The sequence below is a fragment of the Anthonomus grandis genome, chromosome 1 (genome assembly GCF_022605725.1).
Source record: "Anthonomus grandis grandis chromosome 1, icAntGran1.3, whole genome shotgun sequence".
In the NCBI taxonomy this organism is placed as follows: Eukaryota; Metazoa; Arthropoda; class Insecta; order Coleoptera; family Curculionidae; genus Anthonomus; species Anthonomus grandis.
This window is the reverse complement of record NC_065546.1, coordinates 42,534,805-42,555,366: the sequence shown is the minus strand read 5'-3', so window position 1 is coordinate 42,555,366 and position 20,562 is coordinate 42,534,805. Positions and strand designations below refer to the sequence as shown.

At 33.1% G+C, this 20,562-nt stretch overlaps 1 protein-coding gene across 5 annotated transcripts in view; it reads left to right on the top strand.

The window, feature by feature from the left end:
• Positions 1-11,007: 11,007 nt before the first annotated feature.
• Positions 11,008-20,562, top strand: part of LOC126744873 (AT-rich interactive domain-containing protein 4B) — a 74,613-nt gene continuing 65,058 nt past the window's right edge. For 2 of the 5 annotated variants that reach the window (XM_050452456.1, XM_050452443.1), the window contains exons 1-10: positions 11,009-11,344; positions 11,405-11,515; positions 11,573-11,732; positions 14,140-14,314; positions 14,370-14,597; positions 14,657-14,852; positions 19,153-19,537; positions 19,597-19,916; positions 20,010-20,162; positions 20,219-20,448. In XM_050452456.1, coding sequence (XP_050308413.1) covers positions 11,342-11,344; positions 11,405-11,515; positions 11,573-11,732; positions 14,140-14,314; positions 14,370-14,597; positions 14,657-14,852; positions 19,153-19,537; positions 19,597-19,916; positions 20,010-20,162; positions 20,219-20,448 — 1,961 coding nt within the window. In that variant the 5' untranslated portion in view covers positions 11,009-11,341. Of the gene's footprint in view, positions 11,345-11,404; positions 11,516-11,572; positions 11,733-12,268; positions 12,395-14,139; positions 14,315-14,369; positions 14,598-14,656; positions 14,853-19,152; positions 19,538-19,596; positions 19,917-20,009; positions 20,163-20,218; positions 20,449-20,562 lie in introns of those variants that run through there. The other 3 variants (XM_050452476.1, XM_050452452.1, XM_050452466.1) reach the window with 3 other exon arrangements.

The following is a 20,562-nucleotide window of genomic DNA, read 5'->3' as shown; positions in this document are numbered from 1 at the left end:
AATCGCATTATTCCGGATCAGAAAACATTTCAACGTGTTGATCAACGTCTAAGGGAAACTGGTAGGTTTCTGTTTTCCACTTAATGAGGTAATACTATTAAATTTCCTTAATGCAATTTTAGGATGTTTTGAAAAAAAAAGAATAATGGTTGTCGGAGGAGAACAGCACGTACAGTGCAATTAGAAGAAACTACAAAAAAAAATTACAACGAGTACTCGAAAATTAGCCGCTCAGCTTCATTCGTCCAAAAAACAATTGTACATATGGTACTTCAAGAACAACTGTTGTACCCATATCACTTACAAAAAGTGCATGAACTACTGCCCAGAAATTTTGCTCCTAGAATACACTTCGCAAACTGGCTGTTAGATCAGCAGCGAAATAACCCTAACTTTATCAGCACGATTCTTTTTACGGATGAAGCAAGGTTTACCAAAAATGGAATTGAAAACTTATATAACTCGTATGTATGGGCTGATGAAAATCCCCGTGATACTATTATTTCTCATCATCAACATCAATTCCCATCAATAAATATCTGGGCGGGAATTATTGGCAATTTTTTGATTGGGCCATTTGAACTGCCACCACGTTTAAACGGAGAACTTTATTTGGAGTTCCTCCAGAACAATCTTCCAGAGTTATTAGAAGATTTGCCCCTTGCAACCCGCCGAGATATGTATTTTATGCATGATGGAGCCCCACCCAATTTTAGCCTTGTTGTAAGACACCACTTAAATAATACCATAGAGAAATGAATATTAAATACTTATTATATTACATACTTTTAATTACTCTATGAATAATACTTTTAGAAACCGTTGGATAGGTAGAGGAGGACCTGTTGCTTGGCCTCCTCGGTCTCCCGATCTAACGCCATTAGATTTTTATCTATGGGGTCACCTCAAAACCTTGGTCTATTCCACCCCAGTCGATACTCGGGAAGAACTGTTCCAAAGAATTACATTTCATTGTGATAATATAAAAAACAATCTTGGGTTATTGTGGCGAGTGCAGCAGTCCTCGATTCGTCGTGCCCGCGAATGTGTTAGTTCACGGAGCCCACGTCGAACCTACTTATGAAGTTTTTAATAATTAATTGTTTATTGCTCGTATTGAAGAATTTAACTTTTGTTTACATATTTGGTTTTTGGCACTTTTTTGTAAGTTGTTTTTTCTAATTTAAAAACATACACTCATCATAGGTTTTTTCTTTTATTATTTTGTATAAGTATTTTTTAGGACACCACTGTATTTTTAGGAACATGTATTATTTTAAATTAAATGACTTACATCGAAATTTCTCTATTCTTTAAATAACTAGCGTACTTATCTCATTAAAAAAAAAAAAAAAAAAAACATTGGCTCGTTTATTATTTTTTTTAGACTTTAACATACAGGGTGTTATACGCATTAAAGTGTACAACCTAGTCCCTGGTAAAGTAAACAAGGTAAATGTATTTTAAGAATGTCATTTTAAGAGGTCCCTAATAGTGTTCATCACCTAAAATTTTTATTAAATTCTACCGGGTAGTTTAAAAGTAATTTATGAAAAACCAATTTCCAGCAGCGTCCTTTAGGAGGCTGTATCTTCGTAAAGAAGGCCTGTAGGCTTTTTTTTTATAGGAACGTTCGGTATTATTTTTTGATGTTCTACCTGGATCCGAGAGATTTCCCACATGAACCGGGACACCCTGTATAAAAGCTGAAAGTTGTAAGCAGAGTTTTCAAAATGTTTAAAACAACGGTGATTGTTGGACCGATTGATACTCTTTTATAATAGAGTAATGGACCACATTCTATATGGCGGATTTCAACCCAATTATAAAAATTAAAAAGCGTCTTTAGTGACACATAACACAGACCACAGACAAGGAGCATAGACCTCCTGGAGCTGGCCATTAAATGTAAAAAAGCTTCGGCTGTGAAATTAGATAGTACATCATATTCAATAATAAAGAATCTCCCAGACAAAGTGAAAAAAACCCTAATAGACAACTATAACAGATGCCTCCTGAAATCAAAACCAATACCTAAAAAATGGAAAGGCCCAATACTATACCCAATATTGGAACAGGAAAGCAAACCCAGAGCTAACTAACAGCTATAGGGCAATTTCCTAGAGTGGGTTGGCAAAACCTTCGAATCTATTATAAAAAACAGAATAGAATATAATATCGAGAACAAAAAACTCCTACCCGATAATCCAATTGGATTCAGGAAACGAAGAAAGAGGATGCAGAAGAACCTTTGGCCAGATGTCAAAATTAAAAATAGTTTCCAAAGAAAACACACAATCGTAATATTCTTAGACATTACGGCAGCTTATGACCATGTGAACATGTTCAAGCTATATGAAATACTTAAGAGTTAAAGGATAAATATTGATATCATTAACACTATCTTCATTAAAATATCATATAACAATGAAACAGTTATCATAGACAAGAATAATAACATTATAGGTCCTGTACATTATGTAAGTCTTATCTTACTAAAAACTTTTTTCAGCTGCTTCTTAAGTACGAACGTTGATTGAATATTTAGGGTAGGATTGAATATTTGGGTATTTGAATATTGAATATTTACTATTTACTCAAATATTCAATCAACGGTATAAATAAGAGCTGATAAGCCGACAGAGACATCCATAGGTAAATGGCTTCGACGTTCAAACAAAGGATAAAAGTTAATATAGAATAAATTGAATTTATCAAATTTAAATGTTCTTCTTTAAATAATTTTGAAGCAATTCTCAGTGTTCAAAATTCGTAATGGTACGGGTAAGTGTACATCATAGCACAAATAATAGATTCCAAATAAACGACCTATGTGTCTCTAGACTCTCCATTGAATATTAATTGGGTATTATTTGGACAATTTTTGGTCGGATAGCTGGTTTGTCCAGTAGGAAACATCCATTGGATATTTGATGGCTTAAAGGGAGCCGTCTGGACAATTATATATTCTCTAATAAAAAATATACATCATCACTTTATTTAATAAATAATTCATTTTCAACATAAAAAATTCCATTAGACTTAACAGTATATAACTTTATATATATATATATATATATATATATATATATATATATATATATATATATATATATATATATATATATATATATATATTATAGACTATAATTATAGACTATAGAGATTATAATTATAGACCCATATCAGTTATTAACAATTTTAAAATAAAACAAAAAATTGTCAGTTTTTTAGAGAAAAAAAACTAATAAGTATAAGTGCTTCATTCTAAACAGTTTAGTTTTAAGGCAGGTAAAAGCACAGAGGATGCCGTTTTTGAATTTATAAATAAAATAAATCACAATTTTCTAAAGTAATTTACAAGCTTAGCTGCTTTTATGCATCTGTCAAAAGCGTTTCACACCGAGTAACATGCCCGTTTGTTTTGTCGGTTAGAGAAACTAGGTTTTCGAAATGATTCTTTAACTTTACTTAACCCATTTATGGCCAGTGATGCGTATACGCAACACTGCACTAATGATTTATTTACAAAAAAATAGTGCTTTTTTCGCCTGAAATATGGGCTGGTACCATTGGCGCAAGATTGAACAAAAGTGACAGAATTAAATTTGAACCATTTTTTTCATTTGCTTTCTTGTACGAATTTTTTAAAAAGCTGGATTTTTTCTTATATATGGCCGCACATTTTTAAAAATCATATACCCCTATTTAATGTTTTTATTTTCAAAGTTTTGTATTTTTTTAACACTAATTACATTCCAAACTACACCATAAAATTGAAAACCGGGACCTAGTTGAACCAGGGTTTTCCTAATTAGGTCATAAATTATGCTGTTGCGTTCTCGCATCACCGACCGAATAACTGAAATTGCCTGTCACAAGTGTGTCTAGACAAGTCTAGCAATTAGTACCCATTATCATGTAGAACCTCTTCAAGATATAATAAATACATGGGAGGAGTCGATTTGCATGATAATGGCGTGGCAAATTATAGAATCGGTGTGATGTGTAAGAAATGGTGGTGGCCACTATTTAAAAATACAACAGACAGTAGTCTTGGCAATTCCTGGAAACTTTACAATACGGTGAATCACAATAAAATGTCACAACTGAATTTTAAATCATTCATCGCCGTACGCTTATTAAAAACAAAGAACTTTGTCGCTAGACCACTTCCATTAGAACTACCCAGTGAAGTGAGGGTTGATCACTCTGGACATGTAATCAGTAGGACTACTGACTCCCGAAGAAGATGTCGTGTATGTAAAAGTCAAACAATTTATATTTGTGAGCGTTGCACTATTTATTTACACGCTGACTGTTTTCGGCAATATCACTTAACACTATAGGCCGTTGATGCGTTTACGCAACACCACTTGTTTCAGAAAGTAGCAGATTTATTTCTTTTTTGATTTCACATATGTGTTTCTGTAATGTGTTTTCATAATTAAAATATATGATTTAAAAATTTTAAATTTTATTTCTACATGATAGAAACAAAACAATATGTTGAGATAAAAAATAAACTAAGTAATGCAGTCGTGGTTAATACTATGGACTGCCTCAGGATTTACTGTGTTAAGTCTCACACTCTTTTTAACATTCATATATAATATTGTGAAATGAAGTAACAACTATGTCATTGTATTGCATGCAGATGCTACAGTCTTAATTTTCTCAGCGATATTTAGAGAGAATATACTCTTTAAGGAAAGTGAAAATAAAATCTCATTTGCTTATAAAATCAGCAAATAAAATTGCCCTAACTACCTAAATCCTGGACTTAGAACAACTTTTCTACCTTCAAATTCATCCTCAAGATCTCTTTTCTTTTGTTGTGAACAACTTTTATGAAAATATTTCCAGTAGTTCCTATGTAAAGTATTAAATGCATAAAAATGTTGATGCCCCAATATGGGTTGCAAAAGCTTAAATTTAGTGGATCTTAGACCTTGGATGGCAAAATTCCCTGTAATTCGGAAAATTTTTGAAGTAAAAAAAACTTTAATATATAAAATTGTTGGATAAGAAGCGCTTTTTTTTTGAGTAAAACCCTTTTAGGAATATTGTAATTATTAGTGCCAATACTATTAAGAAATGTAACAAAATTAACAAAAAAAATTGCTCTAACAATCCCTAACTTTTTACCATTTTTTTAAACCACGTTTTTACCCTCAAACTCACCCTCGCGATTTCTTTTACTTTGAAGTAAAAAACTTATGAAAATATTACCAGTGGCTCCAAGTTAAGACCAAAAATGTCCGCTAATAAATATTTCCTTAAAGTTTCAAACATTCAAGGACATGATATGTACATTTCACTATAATCAATCACATAAAAAATACCAAATACATACCGACAAAACCAGGCATTTATTTTAAAAATGGGCTGCTAATAATAACATTTCCTCCACATCACAAACGTATCCATTGCCACGTCTAACCACAAGAGAAACTAATAAATGAATAGACGGTGCGGAAAGTTTGTCTGAAAACTTTGCAGCCGTCGGCGTCGGGACGCTGCCTGACAAACTTCGACAATTCGCGAAATATCGCCGTCGCTCTCTATTTATGATGTAAATTTCCTGCTGCCATACTCATGCGCTTTTTTTTATTACATGTGCCACGGCCTCACTCAATTTAACTCAATTAGTTTAATGTATTGAGATCAATCGTAAAATGGAAGAGGAGAGCGAAACAATGGAATAAATGCAACAGTTTTGTAATTTTTTTTCAATTAATTTTATTTTGACGCGACAATAGTTATGAATGACCGAAAAAATTACTTCTTTTTTTAAGCGTAGTTAATTGTTAGTGTAATAATGGTTAAAAATGTGGTTTATTTCAGTCCTTATTTCTTCATTTAAGAGGACCCTTATTTATGTTATAGCAATATTTGAGAAAAAAAATGTTCAAATCATAAATGCCGCCGTACGTCAAAATTGGCAGGTAAAGTTACAGTACAGAGGTGCCAAGCTTCATTCTTAATGTACGTTCACATTGCTTGCCATGCGATGCTGTGCTACGCTAGGCGATGCTATATAATCGCTTATCATGGCTTGTTTGTAAATCGAAGGTCACACACAGTGTCACCACTGCACTGCTATCAGTTGCATAACTTAACCAAAATAGGCAAACGTAAAGAAAGAAAGAAAATGTGCTATATTACGTAAGACAAAACAAAATCTTGTGTACAAGCATCCTAAAAACTAAAAAATTCCAAATTCACTTTAAATTTCAAACAAACATAACATCTAAAACATTTTACCATAAAATTTGCACACATTACCAAAATTAATTATAACAAAACAGATTAAGAAAATAAAAAAAAATCATACGGGCATGTAAAACACAGTCAAAAGCCTTCTTAGGCACAGAATGTTGCATTTTTTCTGATCAAAAGCACGAAAAATATAGGACACTAAATTGGATAATATTGGACTAATTAGAGCCTATTTCCAAATGTTTGGACAAGTGTGATTCTCTAAAACATCTATTTATCAGTTTTGTAATAGGCAACAATAATAATTCTGTAACAATTTTTAATACTTTTGCAGACAGGCCAAAGCAATCTTTACTATTTTTATGGATGGGTGGGATGGGTTCAAAGTTAATATTAGTTGGATTATTGGTCATTAGGCTTCGAATAATACTTCCAAAAAAAATATAAAATTCATCAGCAATATGATTAAACTTGAACTTGAACTTTTTTACGCGAATTTTAATAAACATTGATTATTTGCCATGTGCATTTTGATTTATTATTTGCATTAGAAATTAGTTTGTCATTATAGTTGCGTTTAGCATGATGATGGTGTTTTGTAATCTTTTTTCAAATTAGAGGAATTTATTTTTGCATTATCACAGCCACAACTTAAATTATCACGCATAGGGTGACTTTGCTAGTAGTCGGCCCTTTTTGATCACAATCAATTTGATTTATACATTACTCAGGTGATTTCCAACTTAGGGTGATAATTTTAAATTAGTAAATAAGCACAAATCATGGACTTTTTACGTACTAAGGAAACAAAATACTCCAATAAAGCCATATTTGTTTTGTAAGTGTTTTTATTAAAAATATGCTTTTTTCTAGTAGTCGGCCACCCATATCCTAGTTGCCGGTCATGGATATCCTAGTAGTCGGCCGCCTATAAATTAAGGCAATTTACTTCAGGTTCGGACTTCTAAGATTACTGCAACAATTCCAAACCACTTTAATTGGATGCTTTTCGTAAAAAATAGAACAAGAACACAAAATTTTTTAAAAGAATTGTTTCAATATTGGATTTTTGGTTAAATCTAATTGTCTCATTGTCTTTTTCTATTGCACTAATTTCAGTTAATATTGTTGTATTTGCTTCGATAGTGTCTTCTACTTCAATAATTATAGGTTTTTCTATTTTCCCACCTTTCTCTGTCTCCTGAATATCCAAAACAGAAACATTTTCAATATCATTTATGCTGTCATAATTTGGTCTATTATCTTCACCGGGGTCTTCAAATATTATTTGAGCTTGTTCGACTTCTGGTTGCGGAATAATATCAACGTTTATATTATTAATTTTATTTGTTCTAACTAATGACAGGGTTCCATCAGCATTAACTTCATAATCATCAATTTCATTTTCGTTCAAATTATTGTCTACATAAAACTTTTTCTTCTCATACATTTTTAAATCCTGTACTAATAAATCTATATCATTAACCTTGTGGATCATTTCATTTTTTAGACTGCTTAAAACTTTGTAAGTAGTCTGGAAGTCTTCTGAAGATAAAATTTGTGTTGTATTAATCTCTGGATCAGTCGGCTGGATATTTTCTAAAGCGTTCTGAACACATTTGGTATAATCTACGGCATTACAGTCAAAGGGAAATAGTCCACAGCGCCGAAATCCTTTTCTTATATGTTCAGGTAGATTTGAGTTTTCCACAGCAATTTTAAAAACTGGTGCAAAATCAAACTTAGTTAAACATTTGTTTACGTTTTCATTTTGCCAATGTCTTACAGCTTGCCGCCGGTATTCTTTTAAGGGTTTAAATACTGCGACATCGGCTGGCTGCATTAAATGGGTTGCATTTGGGGGTAATGAATATAATATAATATCGTTATCGTCACAAAATTTGCTCAGTTCGATTGACATGTGAGATCGATGTCCATCTACGAGAAATAAAATAGGTTTTTGAATTTTTTCATTTGACAACCATTCATTAAGTCCTTTTTTTTCTCAATTTTTTACGAAATCAATGAATACCTCGGATCTCATCCACCCAGATTCCGATTTGCCGAGAATCCAGTCATCCGGCAAACTTTCCACAATAGCTCATGGAGGCTTTTTATAGGGATAAACTACGCACACAGGACAAATACGGCCATCCGCAGAGATAGGCAGGGAGAAGGACAGTAAGGTTTTCTTTCTCATTCCCCCTTTTTACTTCGTACAAATTTTTGAACCCTTTTGGTCCAAGCACCCTACCAGTTTTTGGACATAAACTAAACCCGCTCTCATCCGCGTTAAAAATTCTTGATGCAGAAGATAAAATATTAGCAGCACCAATACTTTTCAAAAATTCTTCTAACTTAAGAAACCAGGATTTGATATATTCTTCAGTTAATTTTGCCCGTGATTTATCGATTGACTCAGCAGCTCGGGCCGAAATTTGAGGATACCTTTGAAGAAATGATGAGTACCATCTTTGCCCTGGCCTGCCATCTTTAAATAGAGTCTTGATGTTTTCTTCGAGAACTATTTTTTGCACAGTATCAAAAAGTTCCTGCTTTTTCAGAGAAAAGCCACACTTAGCCAACTGAATTAACCAGTCAACTATTTGTTTCTCATTTTCTACAGATAAATAGGGGTCGGGTCCCATCTTCCTGGTTTTCTCAGCAACGCGTCCCTTAATCCGGTCCTGTACTGTTGCCCGCGGAACGCCATATTCACGGCATGCTTGCCTTATTTTAGCGCCATTTTTTACTGCATCCACTGCTTTTTTCAGGCTTTCCTCTGAGTAAGCATGTTCTTCATCTTTCTCTTTGGTTGATTAGGCATGGTCTGGAATAGCAAAAAAGGCAATTTTTAGTCTAAAATGGGAAAAAAAACTGAAAAAAATGCTGGTGGCCGACTACTAGCAAAACCTTTATTTAGATACTCTTCTAGTAGTCGGCCAACAAATTAAAGTGTTAATACCTTTTTTTGTACCTTAATTTAACCCCGCCGACTACTAGTGCAATATATCACTTTAGAGATTAATCTAAACATAGCCAACAAAGAAAAATGTATACTAATTTCCATAAAAACAAAAAAGAGAAATATAAAAAAAGGGTTTAGCGCTAGTGGTCAGTTAGCAATATGGTCCAGTTATTATTCCAATACCCGGCCACCTTAAAATAACCTCAAAAAAATATAAAATGTGCTTTTTGCATAAAAAATAAGATGTTTTAAAGTCTGCACTTACCTTTATAGTATTAAAACAGCTTCTAAACACTCACAAATTAATAAAATACAATTTTTAAACTCTGACCTTGCAACTTTCACTAGTTTCAATAACCTTTAAGGGAGCTGAACTAGTAAACACGGGGATTTTTGGCGGGAATTTTCTAAACCTTGATACAAGAGGGAGCGTTTTGACTTTTTAAGGTCAAAGAAGGATAGAAATTGTTTGGTAAAGAAGAGTTCTGTTTTTATTTATCGGCAAACTTAAGTTATTATTAAAAAACCACTTAAGTGGCCGACTATTAGTGGGGGCCAGCTTACTAGCTAAACCACCCTAGTTGCTAGATCATTATTAAACATTTTTGTTTGAAATTTGTAGAATGGTATATTGTTTTTGAGGAGATCAGAACTCATAGTAGACGTTTGATCTATCGCAAATCTAATTTTTTATCAGAGGATTGAAGCGTATTTTAAATTGACGTGGGATATTTGACATATTTGCGTTTGGCGTCATCGATAATTACGTCTATAAATCGTTTAAACTGCAAAGCTTAATATGTGATTGCCAATTTTGGTCAGAAACAAGAACATTTTGTTTTGACTTTGTTCAACGACTCCATAAAAAAATCTGCTTGATGCCTTGAAGCAGATTTTTTTATCACATTAGTGATTTTTTAAAAAAGATTTACAATATACCTAAATTTCCCGTCAATGATCTTCTACACTCCTGGAATTTATCATAAACACATAATTCAGGTGCAAAGTAAAATCATACCAGCGACACATAGTCACAGAATAAACATCTCAGATCTGAGATCGTTTATTCTGTGACATAGTGCCCAACATAGTTCTGAGAACTTGGTATAACGACCAGCTGAGAAAAAATATATGAATACTCAAGGGCATCAATGCGATAAAAAATTTATCACAGCACTTCGCAAATCGCTCCTGCCGATAGTGTTGCAGAACATTTGATAGATCTCGTATGACATCGTCGATTTTCACGTTCAACCGTCCTAAACAAAATTCGACATTCGGTTATCTATTTTTGACAACTGTTTGATCAGAAACAATAGAAATAGATTTTAAGAAATGCACCACCTCAAGACTGAGTTTCCTCTTAATGATGTCCAAAACTCGTTAAGTCATTTGAATTTAAAGATATCTAGATGACGTCACGGGTTCTTTACCTCGAATTTGCCGAAACGTGAACGTTTGACATTTGGTTGTGAATTTTGCTTCAGTTAAAGAAAAATGTTTATCTCACACAAGTCATATGCAAATAAGATCGTGCCAGCGACACAATGTTGCGCCGCATAATTGTCAGATCTTTCCATGAGTTTCCTAATAAAAATTTATGATCATCCTCTTAAAAGGTATAAATATGACAAAATTATTATCACAGCATTGATTTTATCCATGATACACACAAGTTACGTGCAAAATCAAATCACGTTTGTTGCTGCGCAACATTTGACATATCTGCGTATGACGTCACCAGTTATAATGTCGAAATTTCCCAATTGTCAAACTTTGACATTCAGCTGTCAAACTTTTGACAGCTGGTTGTCAATTCCTGACAGCCACTGGGTCCGTTTCGTTGATTTTCAACAACAGAAATGTAAATTTTAAACAAAATAGTTGAGTAACAAGTTTACTTTTATAGGCATTTCTTTAATTCTGACCCACTTTTTATTTACCTAAAGACCGTCCTTGAAAAAATGGATTTTTTTTAGCATTTCTTTGGTACTACTTTTAAGTGTTTTAACCTTCTTAGCAGTGACCTGCAACATTGATTTCTATTTTTTTTTTGTTTTTAATTCCAATAATATATACTCTATCCCCATGTTTGTTTAGAATAACTTGTACATATGCTGTTAAGATAGGCAGTGTTTTCACCTGTAAGACATGGTAAGTCCTCATCTTCAGAAATCTCATCCCAATATCACCTGAAAGCTCAACAATTTTTAGCAAATGGACGATCCCCCTTACTTATCCGTCGGCACAGCCGTTAGTGCAAAGTATAAAGGGGCCTTCTGTGAAGCTAAAGTCAGTAAGGTAGAACGAGTTGTGAAATGCAAGGTACATTAAACCCAGTATGACCTATTTTAGTGCACATTTTCATATGCTCTCTTTTAGGTAACATTTAAGACTGGTTTGGGAGCTGCTACAGTTTCTGATAATGAAATAAAAGGCACTTTAAGAGTTGGTCAACAAGTGTTAGTAAAACATCCAGATTTTAAAGATTTAGTTGAGGCAACTATTACCAAAATCCAGGATTCAAGCCAATACACTGTCGGTTAGTACTATTTTTTCTTAGTTTTTAAGAAAGTTCTTCAAAGTTAGTCTTATACATGAGGGCAAACCTGATGGAAACAATACCAAAGGCATTTATGGTAATTAGCTCAAGAATGCTCATATCTGAGTAAATATTATCTTTCAAAGATAGCTAAACATTAAGCATGGATATAACAGTTATAGTCTCTCTGTAAATAGTCTTTTATTGGTATAAATGCCAAGTCAAGTTAGATTCTTGAAAAAATTGTCTACAACTACTTACAAATCGTCTTTTTCAAACCATTTTCATAGGTACACAATCAAAATATCACATTAAAAAAATCCTGGATGTAAAATGGTCAAAAGGTACAATAGAATTTGATACATAGCTATTCTCTTATTACTTATGTTTAGTCTTATAAGCAAATCACTGTACTAAATCAATGCATAAAATAGTGCAAAAACTCTCAATAATCTTATTAAACTACTTATCAGTGCAAAGGTATTCTAATACAAAGCAAAATTGCCATATTCAGCAATTTTTATTGCAATTGATTAAATTCTTTGTGTTGGAAGGCTTTCATAAATTGTTTAAGAAGCAGCTAAGCAATTTGGTGCATTTGAACAATAATATGTGTAAAAATAAGGTGATTTAACCAATAAGCTGACATGGATGTGTGTTGTGTGAGTGTTGCTAGTATAATTTTATCATTTATAGATAGATCACAAATAATAACGCCTATGATCCCAATGACTATTGGTGGTTTTTTAAATAGGTGGGCCTAATAAATTTTATAAATTGTTGGGATTTTATTGAGAAAAAAACTAATTTCATTGCCGATTGAAATGCTTATCAATCAGCATTTCTTTATTATTTTATTATATTATTCATTTCTGACAAAGGTGTTTAATTTATCTCTACACAAAGGGGAATTTCCACAAATATAGAAAACTTCTAGTATCAAGCCCCTGCCAAAGCAAAATAGAATTGAAAATCTTTCAGAGCTAAGACCAATCTTTTTTACCCATCTTTGCCAACATGTTTGAATTAATAGTGTTGGATATGTTGCTTGAATTTGTAAATATGCATGAAATTATACCCTCAGTACAGTCTGGTTTTCGGAGAAATCATGGAACAGCTACAGCGCTGGCAAAAGTAGTTTCCGAGATATCAACCAATTTGGACTCCTGATGTACTCCGGATGTGTTTCTTGTTACGTATTGCTGTTGTGTTTCTTGATACTGTTGGCTAAAAAGAGCTTCTTCGGTTTTTCAGTGAGTGTTTGCAAATGGTTCCAAAGTTATCTTCAACTAAGGACACAGATTGTGGAGCTGGATGTAGCAAGATCTAAGCCTGTTGTTACTAGTTATGGAGTGCCCCAGGGTACTATCTTTGGGCCTTTATTATTTAGCATCTACACTACCGATCTTCCAGAGCAAATTCGGTTTTGTTCTGTAAATCTTTATGCAGATGACACACAGCTGCTATCCGAATTTCCTCCTCATAATGCATGTCAATGTATGCAGCAAATTAATGAGGACTTAAACTCGATATTTAAATAGTCAAGACAGCATGGGATGATTTTGAATGCTAACAAGAGCACATACTTACTCATTGGTTCTAATACATTAGAAAAACAATTTCTTCAATCTAATTTCACTACTTTTCATATAAATAACAGTGTCCTTGCTTGTTCAGCATCAGCAAAAAATCTTGGTGTCATTGTTGATGAGGTCCTAAACTTTCAGGTGCATGTCAATAAAAAATTATTGTGCATGTACACTTTACTTAAAAGTTTGTATCAATTTAAATATTATTTGCCCAAAAACATTCAATTAATGCTTGTGGAGGCTCTTGTTTGGTCACAGCTAGATTACAGCAATGTTGTTTTTTACAATTACCTTACTCTTGAAATAAAGAAGCTTTACATTTTGGTCAGTTTGTTTATAGAATTTACAAGTTGAGGTACCCTAAATATCTTTCAGATTATTTCACAGCAAAACAAGATTTACATAGTCACTGCCTAAGAAACATTATAAGATTTCAAATACCAGTGCATAGAACTGAAGGTTTTAAAAACTCATTTGCCTACCAGGGTGTATTTTAGTTAAATTCTGGAGTATACAACTTAATAAGATCTTGCTCACTTTTCACTTTTAAAAAGAAATAAAAGGCTTTTCTGTTAGATTCACCTATACCTTTATTGTAATATTAAGTAATTTTAAGAAACGAGTTTAGTATAAAGTAGTATTGTATTGAAACTGCTTACTAATGCTGTAGTTTTTAGGTAGCCTGAAGGAACACATTATGTAAATGTTACCTTTTATGTAATATTTTGTTGTTGCATAATAAACGTTTATTTATTTATTTTCCTATATTATTTTATTAGTATAAAAAAAACATCAAATAACCATCATGTTTCACATAGTATTCGACGACGGGGATATTACAACCTTAAGAAGGTCAGCATTGTGCCTAAAAAGCGGTAGGCATTTTAATGAGAGTGAAACTTTGGATCAGCTGCCGCTCACACATCCAGAACATTTTGGTATTCCAGTGATGGGACCGGGAACTAGGAGAGGACGAAGGAATAGACTGATGAAGTGAGTTTCGCCGTCAAACTTGTCCCTCGTATGGTCTTAACTGTTTATTTTTCAGTAGGGACGAAAGTAGCGAGGAGGAAGTGGAGACTGTTGTACAAAACCGTATAGATCTCGAAGTGTACGCCCCTGATATTGGCCGAGTAGTGTCCGTGGAAACTGGGGAAACTAAACGCGGCAAAGAGAAATGGTTTCCTGGCTTAATAGTGATACCGTCTGCACAGCCGACAGTAAAGATTAATGTCAAAGAGGAGTTTCTCATTAGGTCTTTTAGGGATGACCGATAGTGAGTATTGCAGTGAGTTATGTAAAAAAGATTATGCTAATAATGTGTTTTTATTTTAGTTATACAGTGCCCAAAAAAGAGGTCAACGAATACAATAGGGATTCACCTGAAAAAATTGATAGTTCCGGATTGGCAGAAGCTGTTCAGAAAGCCAACAAATTTCTGGATAATAATGAGCTGCCTTTGCATTGGGAAAAACGATCCCTATTTAATATTACTACTGATACAGATAGTGATGATGACAATGGAAGTGAGGTAAATTTTAAATTAGGGATTTGTGTTTTTTATGTCCTGGGTGAGTTTTGGATTTTTTGATAACTTTTTTACTATAACAGATAGAAATTTGATTCAAAAACTGAGATGTGCATCAGAATATATAGTACAATTCATATAACTACAGAAAATTTGGAGAAATTAACAATTTTTGAGAAAAAGTGAAATTTATGATTTTTGCACATCTCAGGTGGATTTCGAAATTGCACATAACTTTTTTACTATTACAGATAAAAGAACAAAACGCACATCTGTTTATAAGGCAAATTTTATATTACTTCAGAAAATTTGCGGAAATTAACGGTTTAAAAAAAAGTGAAATCAGTGATTTTTACCATTTTTGTATATCAGATGGATTTCAGAATTTCGCATAACCTATTTAGTATTGCAAATAGAAACATGATTCAGAGAATGGGGTGTGCATCTAACTGTACGGTACATTTTATATTACTACAAAAAAATCGGTCACAAAAATCAACAGTCTTTGAGAAAAAGGATTAAGGATTAACATTTTTTTTTATTTTATTTATTTATTTATTTATTTATTTATTACACTCTCACAAACACACTGGAAATGTAATTATATGTTAAGAGTGCTTACTAAGCCAGTAAAGGCGAGAAAAAGAAAGACTACAACTAAAATATACTAATTAAACAAATTAACAATATAAAAAAAATATTAAAAACATACAAATACATATAGCAGGTTCTAAAACAAATATGTGTACTACTTATACTTTGAACTACCTAAAATCACAGATCTAATTTGTCCTACAGAACTATTAAAGAAATCTATATCACATTTTTGTATATATTCATTACTTTGGTACATCATTCATTTATAGGTGAACTACTTGGAGTTAAACATTGGAACAGCTTTTTATTTCTTATTCTTAAGTTTACTTTAGGAACCACAAAAAATATGTTGTTAATTAAGGAACATTTCTTATACTTTAAATTGTTGACAATATTATATATAAATAGTACATCATTTAAACTTCGTCTAATACTTAATCTAACCATACTAAATTCAGTCAGCATACTTTCATAAGAAATCATATAGGGACAGGTATTATGAGTTCTTAAGTATAGATACCTTAAAAATCTCTTTTGCACTTTTTCAATCATATCAATATGCACCAGTGACTGTGGTGACCAAATAACAGAGGCATATTCTAAATGGGGTCTAACCAATGTATTGTATAACATAATGATTGATTTTATTTGTTTAAAGTTTTTAGCATTTCTAATTACAAATCCAAGAACTTTATATGCTTTATTGACAATAGCTTCATAGTGCTGGTTAAATTTAAAGTTTGACTGCATGTACACACCAAGGTCCCTACATTCACTTTTCCTGCTTAGTGACAAATTATTAATCATGTAATTAAACTTAGTACATTCCACTTTTCGTGTAAAAGTTAAAACATGACATTTACCAACATTTAATGACATTCTATTGACCTTAAACCACTCAGACACTGAGTCTAAATCACTCTACAACTCATCACAATCTTTAATAGATGATCTTAACCCGTTGAATTCTTTTCTTTAGATAGGAAGCTATAAATTTACATGCGGACAGAGAAAAACCGAATTTACCCACTTTAGTGATCAGCAGACCGTGATCAACCGTATCAAAAGCTTTTTCACAGTCCGTCATGATCACATCTAACTGCTCCTTATTGTCAATAGCCTTAGCTGTTGCCTCTGTCAGAAGGTCAAGATTGGTGACAGTCGAGGCTCCCGGCAAGAAACTAAAGTTTATAAAGGTGTAGCTAATATTTATAAAGGTGTTCAAGATATCTTGGTATAGAATGTTTTCAAAAATTTTTGCAAAAAAGTTAAATTTATGATATTTAAGACTTTTATATCTCACATGGATTTCTAAATTTCGCATACATTTTTTACTATTTCAGGTAAAAACTTGATTCAAACACTAAGATGTGCATCTGATTATCTGGTACATTTTATATTGCAACAGAAAAATCAGTGTTTTTGAGAAAAAGTGAAATTTGCAATTTTTACCATTTAATAGTGTTAAAATACATGATTCGCCTGCTTGAAAACTCCCTCTATAAGTCGATATTTAAATCTGATCGTGCCTAAATTAAGCGAAACATGCCATTTTAATTATAATATGAATTGTATAATTTTAACATCGAAACGTACTATATAATTTTCTCTTATATGTGCACGCATCATCCCCAATGTATTATTCGGATAGTAGCGGAAGTAAAAGACCTTAGAATAATTTTCGACAAATCTATATTTTTTATTCACATGTTAAAATGAAAATTAAAGCTGTGTATTTACGTTTAAAGCGACTTTTTAAAATAAAAAAGGATCTATTACAAAAACAAAAATATTTACTTTGTGACGGAGATGTCGTTTATGGAGACTGTTGAAGTTTTCGTACTAGAAAGTCTATTGAGAATGTGCAGAATTTCTGCATGGGAAAGCAAACCGTATTACATTCCGTACAAAAATCATATTATACCTTACCTTAACGCGAATAATATTTTGAACATTAAAAATAGAGGTTCCACATGCATATGTTCTTATATCGCATAATAAACAAGCGCCCAACCAACATATTTGAGTATTCAGCTTCAGGAATTTGAACATTTATATGCAATCCATAACAATAATGATTTTGTCATATCTATGCATAGGACTGAAGCTTTTAAGTGCGTCAGTCATAACAGTCTTCCGGAGGAATGGTAAGTGGTATACTGTTGTCTCCGTCTTTTTGCCTAGTACCATATAAAAATAGCAGCATACCAAAATTTTATATTTTTTTATTTTTTATTCATTGTAAGGCAAAAAAAATAAAAGAACAATATTATTCATTAAATTATTTATTTATATTCTTTATTTAGAATTTAAAAAAACTACCATTATTTAATTTATAGAAACTAAACGAGTATTCTTTGAAAATATGTTGGGCAATAAAATAGCAGTGAATTAAAAAAAATATATAATTATATGCCAGTGAAAAAAAAGTGTCGAATAACATTAGTACTTGGTTTGACCTTTGTTCTTGATCAATGATTCAATCAGCTTTTGACAAGTGGCAACAGGAATTGAGTACCATGCTGCCTGGCAAATTTCCCACAATTCTTGAACAGTGGTTGGTTTAGCAGCCCATACAGCTTGCTTCAACTGCTGGCATAGATTTTCGATAGGATTTAGATGGTGAGTGCCCGGCCAGTCTAAAACTCTACTTTGTGTCCTTTCAAATCATGCTTTTGGTTTTCGGGTCATTATCTTGCATAAATATCCACCTAAGTGGCATTTCTTTCTCGGAATAAGGTGGAAGAATATTCTGCAGGATCTCAACGTACCCGTGAGCGTTAATAATTCTTTCTATCTTATGTAACGGGCCAACACCATACCAGGAGAAATAACCCCCAATCATTATACTGGATCAACCATGTTTTATTATCTTATTATCTTAGTTGTAAAGCATGGGTTAAGTTCTTGACCAGGTGGTCTTCGTACATGTTGCTGGGACGCACTAGAGTCAAATAAGACAAATATTGATTCGTCGCTCCACGAAATGTTACGCCACTTTGAACTATCCCATAAAACATGTTCCTGAGCAAAGTTAAAATTGCCTTCTTACTTGCCTCTGATTAAATAAGGGATGGTTTTCTTGGTCGTCTAGCTCTTAAACCTGCTTTAATTAGCCTTCTTCTAACTGAGTTCTTATTGTAAGATCCCAATCCTTTTTTATTTGATCTGAAAAAATAAGAGGCATTGCAAAGCACAAGTTGCACATGCAACTATTTTTCTGTCCTCCCTCAAAGTGGTCTTTCTTTTTTTGGCATAGATTTTTTGACAACAGGTTTCCACTTTTGTGCGCTAAACAATTTTTCAAAATTTTAAAATTGCTAATTCTTAAGATGGATAGCCGTTTAACCTGATTCGCTATTCATAAAGAAAACACGCTTTTTTTGCATTCTCTATATTTGTTTACGTTAAAATACCTTCATAAGTAGTTCTAGCATATTTTCTAAGAGAAACATAGCATTAAAATGTAATTTTAATAAGCTTGAGCAATTGCTATATTTATGTATACCATTGTACCTATATAGTTTTTCTCTTATTTATATTTTTAAAATTGTACCAGGTTTGTCTCATCTGTATCATGTATTTACGCGTACAGACTAATTGTTTGGTTCTTAATCAAGGGACACTCCGATTGTCACAATTTAATATTTGGCAAATAAAACGCATTTGAATTTGAGTTTCACTAGTAATAGCAATTCAATTACAGACCGAGGAAGACGACGAGCCCAGCGAAGAAAAAGACCGATTCGTAGCCCAGTTGTACAAATACATGGACGACTCTGGCACCCCATTGAACAAAACTCCCACGGTTTCCAATAAAGATATCGATCTGCATCGATTGTTCCGCGTGGTGGAGAAAATGGGTGGTTACAATCGGGTCACCAACCAAAGCAAATGGAAAACGGTGGCCCATCGGCTTAAATTAACACATAACCATCACGTGTCCAACCAAATCAAGGCCATTTATAAACGTTGTTTGCTGAGCTATGAGGGTTTCTTTAAAACATTGGGAGTTACCATGATGATCCCTACTAAGCCAGCTAAAAAGGATAAGGGACGCAGTTTAATACGAGATAAGGACCGGACACCTAGTAAGCGGACTGAAATGTTACTTAAAGTTTAATTGGGATTATTTGTTGTTTTTTTTTAGTGAGCAGCCCCAGGCCAGAGCGGGACGACGATTTCTCCGATAAATCAGTCGAGAGGAAAACTCCCTTACCAGAAAAAATCGAGACGAAAATTAAAAGGAAACCGCTGGAACTGAAGGAAAAGGATCCGGTCAGCGTTAAAAAAGTGAAACAAGAAGGGAAAGACAGTGATGTTTCAGATACTCCTAGCACGTCCAGCATTAGGCCTAAGAGAGTGGAATCAAAATTGGGAAAGGATAAGAAGATTAAACCTGCCCAAGGGGAAAAAGTTAAGGCACTTGTTGACAAATTTGAAAGTGAAACAATAAAAAAAGATGAAAAGGTATATTATTTCTAGAATTACCGTAATAGAAACGCTGCTTGACTGGATTTTTTGGGAGGCAAAGTATTTTAACTTAAAGTTCTGTTGTTTTAGGTTCAGTTTACAAGGTCTAAATCTGTAACAAACATAAAAGCGAAGGACATCCCAAGCACGTCTAAAGACATGGTGACCACCAGGCAAAATAAGGAAGTAATGTCGGTAAAACCAGTACAAAAAATCAAAAAAACGCCCATTAAAGAGGAAGAGGTAAGACTTCCAGTTACCAGTTACTGGCTCACCAAAAAACCCATTTTACTTTCCAGACACTGGAAAAAGAGAAAAAGATCAAAATAAAAAAGAAATCTGAGGGAGAAAAGCCGCTAGCGGCCGATTTCAACGAGCCATTGCAAACCGCCAATATCGGTGATAAACTGATCGTGTATTACGGGCCCACGAATGAGTCCAAGGTCACTTATGAGGCCAAAGTGGTAGATATTGATAAGGACGCCTCTGGTCCCGTATATTTGGTACATTATACCGGTTGGAATACTAGGTAATGTATTACTAGATATATACAGGGTGTGGCACCGCCAGACGGGACAGGAAATTCCATGTAATTTTTAATATGGTTAAATATTGACTCGCCTAATTATTTTAAAGAAAAAAT